Source organism: Pipra filicauda, unplaced genomic scaffold, assembly GCF_003945595.2.
Source record: "Pipra filicauda isolate LSUMZ 115617 unplaced genomic scaffold, ASM394559v2 scaffold176_size3548034_pilon, whole genome shotgun sequence".
Classification (NCBI taxonomy): domain Eukaryota; kingdom Metazoa; phylum Chordata; class Aves; order Passeriformes; family Pipridae; genus Pipra; species Pipra filicauda.
This window is the reverse complement of record NW_024104283.1, coordinates 3328026-3341306: the sequence shown is the minus strand read 5'-3', so window position 1 is coordinate 3341306 and position 13281 is coordinate 3328026. Positions and strand designations below refer to the sequence as shown.

The window sequence follows — 13281 nt, the reverse complement described above, 5'->3', positions numbered from 1 at the left end:
GCTAATAAAGCAAATAGGGAATTGCATTATGGAATTGTCACTGAAAGCAATGACCAAAAGGTTTGCATATATTACCTGAGTCAAATTTTCCTGCTTGAATTGTGTTCAATGTGCACAGTATTAGCATTTAAATTATAATTGGTCTAATTTAAAAAATAAATGAGGCAATGTGGATGTTTCTGTGTGCATACTGTTTGTGTCCACCCACCAAGCTTTTTTTTTTTTTTAATTCCTGTAATTAAAATGTGGCATGCACTATTCCACCCAAAAATGCATCCTGCTGTCACTGGTGATTAGTGTACAACAGATACAACTTTAAAGGCCCCTAAGCCCCTGCGTAGGACAACTGGTTCTTACATAGAAGACTGCCATGCTTCTTTTTGAACAGAAATTTGTATTTTGAATTATTTTGCTTTTTTGGTTTTTTTTTTCCTTTACTTTAGCTTTTCATAATATTAACAGATGACCCAAAATGCTTGCTGCTCAAAAACTTTTCATAATTTTTACTTGGGAAGTCAGCTTCTCTGTGGGGCATTTTTTCTGTATTCTTTGTATTCTGTCTGCTGTATTCTTATGCTATTCATACTAGACATCTGGCTGTCTTCTCCACCCAGTTTCTGATGGGTACATGCTGCCAGGGAGAACTTCTAGTTGTTTCTGGTGACTCTACTTTAAGCTAAATGAGGCATAAAAACTCACATGTAAGAAAGATAATTTTCAACCCCGCTATACCAGTTGATATATGTCAACTTTTAGTTTTCTCTGGTCAGCTTATTTGGGTGGTATATTTTCCATGCAAAGATGCAGAAACAAATAGATCTAGAAACAACCATTTTTGTGCAATACAGAGTTGCACAAAATCAGTAATCAGTAATATCCAGATAGGGTAGCTCTGGAGGCACGGTACAGATCAACACTGTAGAGGTTTCATCTGCTGTCTCCCAGATCCAGGCGAACAAGGAGCCCTCACTCCACGCAAGCCCCTGCTGACTTGAAACATAAAGGCTGCCTCTAACTACCTGCTTTGCACTCTGAATTGTGGGAGGTAGATTAGCCACAATGCCTTGTGAGTGCCCAGATTTAATTCTAGGGAGAGCTCAAAGATGCCAAATGATTCAGCAAAGATCAGCGTGGTTCCTGAAGAACCACTGCTGAGACCGTAAGTCAGTGCCTTGTTGGCAGGACACCCTTCCTGGCCACCCACCCTCAGTCTTCATCCCACAGCTGTCCAGGCTGGAGGACCCCTCCTGTTCAGGTAGTTGGAAACCAGGCTACCCAGGTGGAGTGAGCAGTTTGTTCTCATGTAAGCAGTCCTAGGTCAGGAGCTGGATGTACAAAGTGGACCTTTGTGCAGACAGAGCACAGGCATTCCTGCACTGTGCTCTCTTTGCACTGCCAAGTACCCTTATTACCCATACTCACCTCTTATCCCAGCCCCTTCTCACCTAGATATAAAGCTAACTGCAATGTCTGGGCTTTCACAGGTGAGATGTACAAAGGAAAAATATTGAGATCCCCAGAGTGTCCTGATGTCAGACTGAAGTCCAGTAACAGCACGTCCAAAGTTGAAGCACCATTCCCCCAATCCCAAAAAGCTGGCCTGTCAAGCATAAGCTCTTGTGCCATCTGGACTTAACTGGAGCACCACCATGCCAAGCTATTTTTTAAAATTAAAGAAAAGAAGGAGGTCTTAAAAACCTCCAGCTTCTTCTTGCAGCTGTCCAAACTCATAAGGAAGCTTTTAAGATACAATCCATATTTTTAGTAGTCCCTATCCTAATGTGCCCTTTGGAATTATTTTGGAATAAGACATGTCAACTGTTTGGCTAATCTTCCCTGTTTTGTGATCTTTGTTGTCTTGCTACAGGACACACAACAAGGTCCACAGTCAGGGTGTCTGTAGGGATTCCCCCACCGTTACACAACATTTGTGCTGATGAGGTAGAGCTTGGTGTTGCAAGGAGCTTCAGTGCTTGCCCAACTTATGATGCTGAAACAAACTGTTCACTTGCCTGAAAAGAAATCTTGCACAGAAGAATACAGACTATGTTTGAGTCTGAAATACAATTGCAGTTCCTCACCTTGTTCCGCTCTGCTTTACCGTTTTAAGATACAAGTCGCTGTGCAAGCTTTATATTGTAGTCTGCTTTGTACAGCGTAATATACTACTCATCAATATGTATGTATACATATGGGTTTTTATATATATATATGTAATTGTTTTTACTCCTGCTAAAATATCTTGTGTGACTTTTGTCACAGTTCAGTCTTCTGTGAAGCTTTCCAAGAGACAATATAATGAACCTGCCCAAATGATGTAGGACTGGCTGCATATGCTAATAAAGGTTTGCTCTAGAAAGAATGTCAGGAAAAGTCTTTTACATGACACCTACAAAAACACCTTTTCACAGAGCAGAATATAGAAAATACCTTTTCCCAGGATACAAGAAGTCCAGCAAATTTTCATTGCTGTGATTTTCAGAAAAAAATATCTTCTCTTCTTTTGCTCAGCACAGAAACAATCCAGCTTGTAATTTACAGATAATTTTTAATTTTTGTATGCTGTACTATGGTGAACCAGTTTCTTATGAGGTTATCTTAATGCAGCATTGTGGGAGAAGGGAAATTCTGAGTCCATGAGAGAAAGCATTGGCAGTCACCTTCCGTTTCAGGCTGTGGAAGCAGAGACTAAAATATTTCCTGTTCTGTCTCAAATGAACATGTTTCAGTGTTCAATTTCTAATCTTCCAGGATGCTTTGTGGTATGCAACTAACAGCTGTTGTGAGTAGCATTGTTTTTATGCTTACTGTTTTTGTTTTATGTCACACTTTTTTTTCTTTCCTCTCCTTTGCTGTTGGCTTCACTTCTGGCTCCATCAGAGAGAGCTGCAGGTCTTTGCTGCCGCTTAGTAGTCCCCTGTCATAAAGGAATGCCAAGGCTTACTGATCTGTCTGTCAAAACCAAAGATGTCTGGGAAATTCCACGAGAATCCCTACAGTTGATCAAGAGACTGGGAAATGGGCAGTTTGGGGAAGTATGGATGGGTATGGAGCAAAATAATTATTCTAAAATAGCTCTCTGTGTGGGGATTACAAGATGGAAGGTGAAAATGTAGGACACTCTAACCCTCAAGAAAAAAAAATAGTAATGCTCAAAATGTTAGGAAAAATGGCTTTAGAATCATGTCTTTGACTTTGAAATTCTTTAATCTTCAACTTTCACTGTAATTGATGGCAAAAGAAAACTAAAATACCATGTTTTCCTGTAAGGTTTTGATTTTGACAAATTACCTCTGTCTTAAAAATAAATCAAGGCTCACACAGTAATCTGTTAGTTATACCAAGAAACCTTTTTCTGCAAGCTAACAAAAAAGTCCTTACCCTGAGTATCCAAAACCCAGTGTTTGCAAATGAACTTCAATGCAACTCTGAAAAACAAATCACCTTCCATCTTTCTCAATGCATGCATAATTTTGGATTATAAGTGTGTTTTTTTTATTAATTTCCTCTCCTATAGAGAAAGCTGATGGTTTGTGTTTTAACTTAACTGTGATTGCTACGAATAATACCCCACAAACTGTTGGATTGGCTAAAGATGCATGGGAAGTTGCACGTGATTCATTATTTCTGGAACAGAAGCTTGGTCAGGGGTGTTTCGCTGAAGTGTGGCGTGGTAAGGCAGAGAATATATTTTGCTTTGGATGGATCTTTTAAGGCCCTCTTGGCAGAAATAAACATTTCAAGTAGAGATCTTAAAGCTAAAAGATCAGAATAGTATGAAATGTTAGTTTATATTGCCTGAAACAGTCGAACGTAAATACATTAATCCATGGGGAAGGTTCCTTTCACTTGCACACAGTGGTATGAGAGGCTCGGGCATTAAACTGCATTAATTGCATTGGGTTTATTTGGGTAACTACACAATTGCTAGATATTAAAATAGGAATGATGATAAACCTCTAAGGCAGAATTGTTAACCAGAAATTAATCTGGTAAGTAGACATTTTTCTTTCATCATGTGTTTTAGCACTGATGGGATCAGACCCTGAAAATGCTTCCATCCACTCTTCCGGTTTAAAAATAATGACAAGTATCAGCAAATTGATATTGTCGAGCTAGCTTTCCCATGCATCCACTTCTTTAAGTCTGAAATTTGTATCTGCAGCAGAACCCAGTAACTCAATATAGAGAGCAGGGACAATAGAGGCAAAACTTGCTGGGCCCAGCTGAACCCCCACTTTGAAGTCCAGAAATATTGACATTTTCCAAATCCACTGACACTCTGTTTCCTGCACACTTGCCAGCTAAACTTACTGACCCCCGTCCCCCCCCCCCCCCCGTGGGCATCATTCTTTTAATGAGTATAAAACAATAGCAGTTTACAATGTGCATAAATCTTAGTATGGCCATAGCATTGAAACACAATACAGTGGCCATTTCATGAGAGGTGGCTCAATTTTTGTGCCAAATTGCATTCTGTAGAGACTCTTTAAAATTACTAATTCAAATTAAGAATCACTATGTGCTGTTTCTTCAGAAAAATTTGGTGGAGCAGTTTGGCCACTTTTTGTTGCAGTGACACAAAAGTATGTAAAGCCAGTGAGTTCTCCTTGGTTCTTGCAGCTGTTTCCCATTGCAAGATTACAGCAAGGAGCACGGCAGCAAGTCTGTGAAATCTATAGAATTTATAGACTAGAAATAGAGAAAGTCACAGAATCTCACAGAATTACAGTTGACCTGTTGCGAAGAAAGCTGCATACGTTTTCTGTTGGCACCTCCAGATAACTGCAGTTTCACCTTCCTGTTCTCCATCTTGAATGCATGCTCAAGTTTCCAGTTCATGATAATGCTTACTGGTCAGCTTTGTGTGCAGTAGATCTTAAACTGATACAGCAGTTAAAGGAACAAATTTTAAAAAATAAAAAAAATCAGCTCTGGGAAATAAAGGGTCAAGTACCAGTACCAAATATCTGTCAGAAATGCAAAAATTATTATTACAATTATGACATTATGTTTCTTAATGTATAATAATGTATAATAAAAATGTATAATAAAAATATGTTAACAGCCCTGAAGCATTACCAAACTGGAGTAGATTAACACAGTAAAAATTAATAAAAAATACATTAAGTAGAGAAACACACCAAACCACAACAAGAAAACTTAACAATTTAAACTCTAATCTGGGCTGAGAGGATAAGTTAACATTTTTGCTTGATTTTCTTTTTTTAACCAGAGAAATTCATAGGAGTATTTAAAAACAGACCTGCTGAAAACACTTCATGGTAACAGAATGAATTCTGGAATTTTTATTAAGGCAATGTAAACAGATAGTACACAGTTAATCCTGTTAACACACCAGGTAAAATCCTAGTTTGTTAATGCCAGACTGGTGTCCATGAAACTGTGGTTTTATTCCTGGTTTGTATAATTTGCGGTGCCTCTGTAGAGTGGCTGTGACTGACAGCATGCTGGGATCCAGAGCCTCAGTGACTGCAGACAAAACACACTCCCTGTCACCCATCAGAAAAGATTTTGGCCCCCGTGGTTGAAGTTAGGAGGCAAAACTGCATCCTTCCCTGCTTACATAGGAGTGTTACTAAAGCAAAGTCTGCTTCAGCTCTGATTTGGAGGACTGAGTGAAATTAAGACCTCAAGAGTCTTCCTGAAGTGCGCTGGGGTAGTGGAGGTGGTAGCTCAGGACATTAATCCGCTGACAGTACAGTGACACTCGGCAGAAAATCAAGGCATAATGAAAACAAACTTGCTCTGCACGGTTTTGACTAATATGTGCCTCCAGCCCCCACCCAGACATTTGGGATTGCCCTTTAAGTGATGCGTGACACAGGAGCAGCAGCTCCTCCACTGCTCCTCCCCTGTCCTCAGCTAGACAAGATGGACCTGGGATCTGAGCACTTGCAGAGGAAAGGACCCAGCCCATTTTGTGCTCTGGCAGGTTGCAAAAGCTCACAATTAAGTTATTTTGGCTTAACCATTTCCCCTGCAGCAGCTGAGCCCTGCTAAATGTTCATGTACTTTTAGCGAAGACAAACCGGGTTTTTTACATGTTACCTTTTTTGATGACAGAGCCTTTGTGGACTTTATAGGCTTTCTGCTTATACTCACGCTTAAGTGCAGAGGGGTAATTTTTACCCAATGTGATTAATTCCTGAAGTCATTTAGTGTTGTTCTGCCCTTATTACACAGCAGCTCCCTATCAACAGATCACAGGTCCCATTCAAAGCCATTTCAGCCCTGACTCTGGAGCAGGGTTCTGGCAAGTCTGGGCAAAGGACAACCAGAAGGCACTAGAAAAGTGGTATTTCTACCCTTCCTTTCCCTTCCCCCCCTAGCCCCCCACCCCCACCCTTGCCAAAAAAAAAAACCAACCCACTGTTATCATAAATAGGTCTTCTGGGGTTTTGTTCTTTCCAGTTCTTTCCAGTCTTCCTTCTTCCCCTTGCAAATACCTGAGTGAAGCCTTATCTCTTGTGAAATGCCCTGAGACAGCTTTCCCCAGCTCTCTCCAAGTCCTTGTGCGGGCTTTCGGATGTTAGAGAAGGCTTGGTAGCTGATGACTGAAAAATGATGCAACTTGTCCATTTCAGTGCTGACCACAAGTAAAGAACAAGATCAAGTAGACAAGAACCACCTCATTTTCAATCAGCAGCTTCTGGAGATGAGGAGGGGAAGGAAAAAATTGTATTTCAGTTTGGAAACATAAGTGTTTCTAAAATCAAATCAATTTAGGATTTGGTTTTGGGGAATTTTTCTTAAAATATTTTTCTTTCCTCTGACAGAACAAAACCAAAATGTTAAAATGTCTTGCAAATAAGAAGTTCTGGTTTTAACCAGTTTTGTTATCTAAATCTGTGACTGGAACTGTGTAGTTGTCTGTAGCAGACAACAGATAACATGAAGATGGGTTTCAGCAGTCCCACATTTCTTACTCAGAGGAGGTTTCTGTGGAGATCAGTGGAAACATTGAGTAGGACAACAGCAATTGTGACCCAGTGCCAATGGGAGTATTATTTTTCAGTATAAAGAAAAAAACTAAAATATGAGGGAGGCATGGGAGGAATATAATGATAAGGCAGCATGGGAAACCAAATTAAAAAAATAACCCTTATTTTAATTGTCTTTGCTGGTTTTTCCTTGGTTACACTGGGCATCAGGCAGAAAAAGGAGGAGAAGATATTTAATCTGACTAAGTGTCTGTGCTTGTAGGTACGTGGAATGGAAATACTAAAGTGGCTATCAAGACCCTGAAGCCTGGCACTATGTCTCCAGAATCCTTCTTAGAGGAAGCCCAAATCATGAAGAAGCTAAAACATGACAAATTGGTCCAACTTTATGCTGTGGTATCTGAAGAGCCTATCTATATTGTCACGGAGTACATGAGTAAAGGTGAAGCCAGAGCTGCTGGCTCGATAATATTTTTCTTTATTGATGCTTCTTGGGGATACAGACGGAGGTGCAGTGTGGTGCATGAACAGCATGTGAGGAAGGAGAGTGAGAACAGGAAACTAAATTCACCTTTGTCTTCAGAAGAATTATGAATTTCACTCTGAATTGGGCCCAAAACCTGATGCACAAAGAAAATTTATACTAGGTGGGGAAGAGAGAAGTTGGTGCAGCATAAGTGATTTTAACAGCATCAGCATCCAAACTTCACTGACAAGGGGAGATGTGCATTTTCTAGGTTTGATGATATTACATGCTGCTTCCCAAGATCCTAGCTTTTTCCAGCACCGGAGAGTTCTTGCAGCATCTTCTTTCAGTGTTTACTTGTCAGCTTAGGATTTCTGTCTCTTCATTTAGCAGTCCTGAGTTCTGTCACATGCACCTTGCTCTCAGATCACAGCTTCATTTTCAGTCCACCCCATTTATCATTTTAATACATGATTTGCACATATTATTCTTTCCCCTCCTCTCTGCCTTTCCCTTTCCCCTTCTCCCTTCTCTCTTTCTTTAAGCTACTTAACTGGTAATGATGTAAAATGAGAAAAGGAAAACTTTTTGCTTCCTCCGATCTCCAGCAGGGGTGCTGAGAGCAGAGCAAAAAGTCTGCTTGTTTTGGAAAAGCAAATGAACCAAATAGGAAACATAACTTCTCACAGGGAAGTTTCATTGTACATTGGAGGATGTACTCTGAAATTTTAAGTCCATTTTTTCAGTCTGTTTGGAGTTGATTTTTATTTTCCTGGCAGGTGCTTGCCCACCTCCCTCCTCAGAGGCATCCAAGCCCTGACTAACTCACACTTTAATCATATGTGTCGGTGACAAGCATATGCCTTTTCCCTTTAAAAAAAAAAAAAAAAAATACTTTTCAAAATCCTTCTGAAGTACATGGTTTATTTTGGCTTACTTTACTAGTTTGTACGGTAACATTTTACATCTTTGGATCTGAGCTTGAGGCTGACAATTTATCAAGCGAGACTGCCACACTTCTCTGTTTGAATACAAGATTGGGATGGAAGCTATAGGCATTTTATTTAAAGTGACAGGGTACCTTCTTGTTTTCCTTTGCACAGGAAGGCTGTGTCCTTATTGTTTTTGCTGAAGTTACTTTCATTTCATGTCTGCTTTGTCTTCCTAGCAGTCTTCTAAAACTAATGATTCATGCTGTGTTTAGCTCTGGGTTACCTAGAGAAGGAGCACTACTCATTTCTAAGGAAAAATAGCCTTTGCTAATGCTATCCCCTTTGGGCTTATCAGGCTTCAGGCCGACCTTTCATTTGGAGCTGGTTGAGCTGGGATCTGACTTTTTCCATAGCTTGTGTGGCTTGGAACTGAGCTGCTGCTTTTCAGCTAGCTGAGGCCTTTAGAGAGCAGCAAGTATGTAGTTTTAAAGAGCACTGGAAAAGTTAAGAAAGACCAGCTTTCTCAGTAATGGTCAGGAAGACTAAAAACAATGTTGTTTCTTTTCCCTGCAACTCTCCTTGTACTAGTGGCATATTCTTCTGCAAGACAACCTTAAAGAAGAGCAAAGCAAATATAATAGAATTCTAAAATATCATGGGGGTTTTTTAAACTGTCTCTTAAACTTGAAACACTGCTGTCTTTAATATGGCATGTATTGCTGCACTTCCATCCTGATGAGTTGCCATTGTTTTCCTAACATCTTTCTATTGTGTCAACTCTGCATTTGCAGGGAGTTTGCTAGATTTCTTAAAAGATGGAGAAGGAAGAGCTTTGAAGTTACCGAATTTGGTGGACATGGCAGCCCAGGTCTGTCTTCAGAGTATTGAGCACTGAGATGTATGTTTTGTAGCCCCTGTATGTCTGAGTTCATTTTAAATGCACCAATTGTGTCTCATGCTTCTCACAGGTGGCTGCAGGAATGGCCTACATAGAGAGAATGAATTACATACACAGGGATCTGCGGTCTGCAAACATTCTGGTGGGAAACGGCCTAATATGCAAGATTGCCGACTTCGGATTGGCAAGACTGATTGAAGACAATGAATATACAGCCAGACAAGGTAAAAACAATGGCAGATGTAGCACTGAGTGTCATTCTTGTGACAGGGAAAGAATGGAACATGGCTTTGAAAAGCTCTCTCATATGTTTTGGGGTTTGGCATATCCTGAGGTCATATTAACTCCTAGGCCAGAAGTTCATTGCTGAATGCATGTCCTAAAGAGAATGTCTTATTTAGTTGTCTTCCCTTTAAAAACTGACAAGAATGAAACAAAGATGATGGGTGAGAGCACAGTTGGTACAGTGACAGTAAAGATGAACATCCTCATGGTGCCATAACAAAGAGGATACTTTACTTACCAGCCTTGAAAGTCTGAATGGGGTAATCCAGAAAAGTCTATGTAAGCTATTTCTTTCATAATGTGCCTTCTAGTATTTACTAACAACTATAATTATTGCTGTGCTATTCTTATTTTCTTTATTTTGAACAGGTCAACTAGTTGTACCTTTATGCAATGGAGCTGCCTTTCAGAGTACTATGTTTTCTTTGGGAACTGAAAACATTATTTTAATAGAAGTGCCATTTTCCAGTGCCACACAGAGTGCTAGGCATAGACAACCACTGATACACTATGAAAATGTATCAAAGAGTTTTGTAGCTTTTTTTAAAAAGCATGTGTGTCATGACACAGGCTCTTTGTAGTTAGTCATTCTTTAGAAGTCATGCTTAGTTGTCAGATGTTGGTCCAAGCTGTAGAGCTACATTTTTGTTCTCTTTCTGCTGGCAGGACTTTGTTAGTGTTTGCTCAATATGTGTTGGTAAACAGCACTCCATCCATTTCAGTGCCAAAGCCAAGGAAGGTCCCACTAAACCCTGTTGTATGTCACCAGAAATCACAGGTCGGCTAAGTGCTTCATTACCTACATTTACTCCTTCCTGTTGTTTCTTCTCTTGAGTCCCTGTTTCAGCATAGATCTTGCCATTAATTCTTAGAAAAGTGCTCACCTCTTTCTGTAACTTTTTCTGTAAGTGTTGACAGAAGGAGCCAGAGAGTTTCCAGCATTGCCTTGGCCTAGGAGCAGCAGCAGCTCTCATGCTGTTCTCACTCCTCTGAACTGCTGTCAGAAGTACCTAGTCACAGGGATGTGGACCACAGGGTGCATCCACCCTAAAATTGCCTGCTTCGCATTTGGACAGTGAGGCCTGATTATTTTGATGGGGTCCTTGAAGTACCTGTGGCAGATACTAATGCAGAGACTTAACCACTATTGATTTCAGCCTGAGCGTGGGAATTGCTTATTGCTTGAAAAAAAATAGCCTTGTATCATTCTCTCCAGAGAAATAAGAGTGTCTGGGGGCTCTGGTAAACAGAAAGCTGGCTGCTTGCTCTTCCCCTGTGTAAAACAAGAAGAGTTTTCCTTAAACAAGGCAGACAGATCCAGTCTGCAAAATGGCTTTGAAATGGTGTCCTATATTATCTCCATTTCTGTCTGGTTTGCTGCCATGTCTTTTGTTCCCTTTGGAAACTACCCAGTGTATAGTTTTACATGATTAATTATTTGTTTTCATAGACAAGTATGTGACCTACTTCTGACCAGATCTTTTCGGACTCCTGATCCCTAGAAAATCCTCTGATGACCTGTTTGCCTCCTGGTTTAAATCTCTCAGAACAGTTTCACTCTCTTCACATTTTAAAAAAGCTGTGAAAACCTGCCTGACTGATATTGAGGAGAAGCTTCAATTTTTAAGACAACAGAAATTACTGGATTTGGGGTGGGGAAACTTTGAGCTGAGAAAAGCATAACACTAGGACTGGCAAGGAGAGGGAGTGTAGCCATAGGTATCTCCTGCCCTTCCTTCATGGCAGAAATCACTTGTATTGAGGAAAAAGTGTCTGAGAAGGGACAATTAGTTTGGCTTTTAAAATGCATTGCTGATGATCTGGAGATCTGAATTGTGTTTGCCTGGCTTCATCTCATGGTGCTAGTATGAAGAGGTCATCCATCCTTCCCATACTTGAGGGCAATGGACAATACTTACTTCCACTGTCCTCAGGGTCAGGCTGAAGTCCTTCAGAGCTACAGAATTCATTAAAAGAGAGACCCAAAGAGCTGTAATCACAAACATTCCTGTAGAAAGGTTTTCCTACTTTCACTAATGTCTTTTAGACCCTTTCTTGAGTGGTAGCTTGTTCTAGGAAGGGATGCTTTTCTGACCAAGTAGCACATTCTCAATTACGCTTTATTGCAATTAACCCGGCTTCCAAGCCAGCTGGGCAGCCAAGGTGAGCCTAAGACCTTTAATTTATTGAGGAAGAAACATGGTTTTTAATGTGGCACTGGATTATTTTTTTTCAAGTGCAATTCAGTTGTGGTGTGTTTAGTTAAACTTTAGTTTGAGCATTGCTTGGTGGAGACCACAGTATCAGAAGGAAATGGTTGCCTATGCTTGTTTCCCATGACCTATTACTTCAGCCTCCAAGGAGATGCGTCTGGGGACTGCTCTGTTTATCTAGCTGACTACTGCTTCAGTGGGAATTTTGACACGGGAGAGCCTGGCCAGCAGAGGGGAGGGGGATGGGGAGTGCTCCAGACTGGCAGCTCCTGTGGGAGAAAGGAAATGTTTTTCCTTGCAAAATCCAAAGATTAAAGTCTCTAGTCACTCTCTCCTCAGCAGCCATCCTTCTCTTGGCTTAAGTGTGTTAGTACAGAGCTCATTGTTGGCGTGGGGAAGAGGTGGTTTTCTCCAGCTTCACTTGATCTCCCCCTCCCTTCCCCCACTGTCACTTTTGTCTTCGATTAAATATTTTGAAAGGAAACAGATGGGGATGCTTTAAGCCCCAGCAGGCTAGAGTGCAGGATTCCTGAACCTGTGTGGGTATTACTTAGCCTGGTGGTAATGTTTTACTGACTGGTTTATTTTCTTTTTGGTTTGAACAAAGGAGGCCTGACTGCTCCTGATTTATGAGAGGCAAATAAAAAGTAGTTCGTTGTCTGCACTGCCATTTCTCAGCAATTGTCAGGAAGGAAAAAGATGGTCATGCCACTAATGATTTAAAGTGTGTGACTAGCAGCTATACACTGCCATTAAATAATACAAAAAAAAAATAAAGTTCTTGGCTTGTAATGAGCATTTGGCTTCTCTTGCTTTTAGAGGAAGTGAGTAATCAAAGGGGAAAAACATGCCTGTTAATGTGACGCCCATTTCAAAGGCTACACTGATGGACTGTATTGCAGACTGCACCACTGGGTCTTGCTTCTTTTGACTGGTGCTGTTGCAACATCTTCCCCGCACACATAGTGTCACACTGAGTCTTATTCCTTACTGGTGTTAATGCTGTGTCAGTCCTCTAAGACAAGACTTAAAACTCCTGATATCCTACAGGACAAAGAAAAACTTCACATCACTTTCAACACAGAATTTCCCATGCAGTTCTGCTACCCTTCTACTGATCTGGTTTACAGCTATGTGGAGCCAAGCACGTGGCGTTTTTGTGGAGAGTGCCTAGTGCTCCACAGAGTTGCTGGGTTAGAGTTGTTACTATTCTAAGCAGTAGCAGCTGATACAAATTTAAAATTTCCTTAATAAAAAAAAAGAGCAGAGTTATTTTTCAGGCCATGTTTCTACTGCATACACTGGCAGCACTTGCAGTAGTGCCACTCCAAGCACGTATGAAAGAATAAGAATCTTTCTGATGCCTTCCAGACAAGTCAGAGCTATTCTGGGAGCTCTAGTACGTGTTTGTAAACTCTCAGATGATTTTTGCCTCCTTAACACTTAGAAATACCTCCTTCTTGCCCTGCTTAAAAACAGGTGATGCTTCTTGTTTTGATTTCCTAGAAATAAACAGGGATTT

The 13281-nt window shown here is 40.6% G+C and overlaps 1 protein-coding gene across 5 annotated transcripts in view; it reads left to right on the top strand.

The window, feature by feature from the left end:
- The window catches only part of FYN (FYN proto-oncogene, Src family tyrosine kinase), a 143685-nt gene that overhangs the window by 113586 nt on the left and 16818 nt on the right, over positions 1-13281 (top strand). For 3 of the 5 annotated variants that reach the window (XM_039379781.1, XM_027742124.2, XM_027742123.2), the window contains 4 exons: positions 2881-3045; positions 7228-7407; positions 9155-9231; positions 9332-9485. In XM_039379781.1, the coding sequence (XP_039235715.1) occupies positions 2881-3045; positions 7228-7407; positions 9155-9231; positions 9332-9485 (576 nt within the window). Of the gene's footprint in view, positions 1-2880; positions 3046-3517; positions 3674-7227; positions 7408-9154; positions 9232-9331; positions 9486-13281 lie in introns of all 5 variants that reach the window. The other 2 variants (XM_027742126.2, XM_027742125.2) reach the window with 2 other exon arrangements.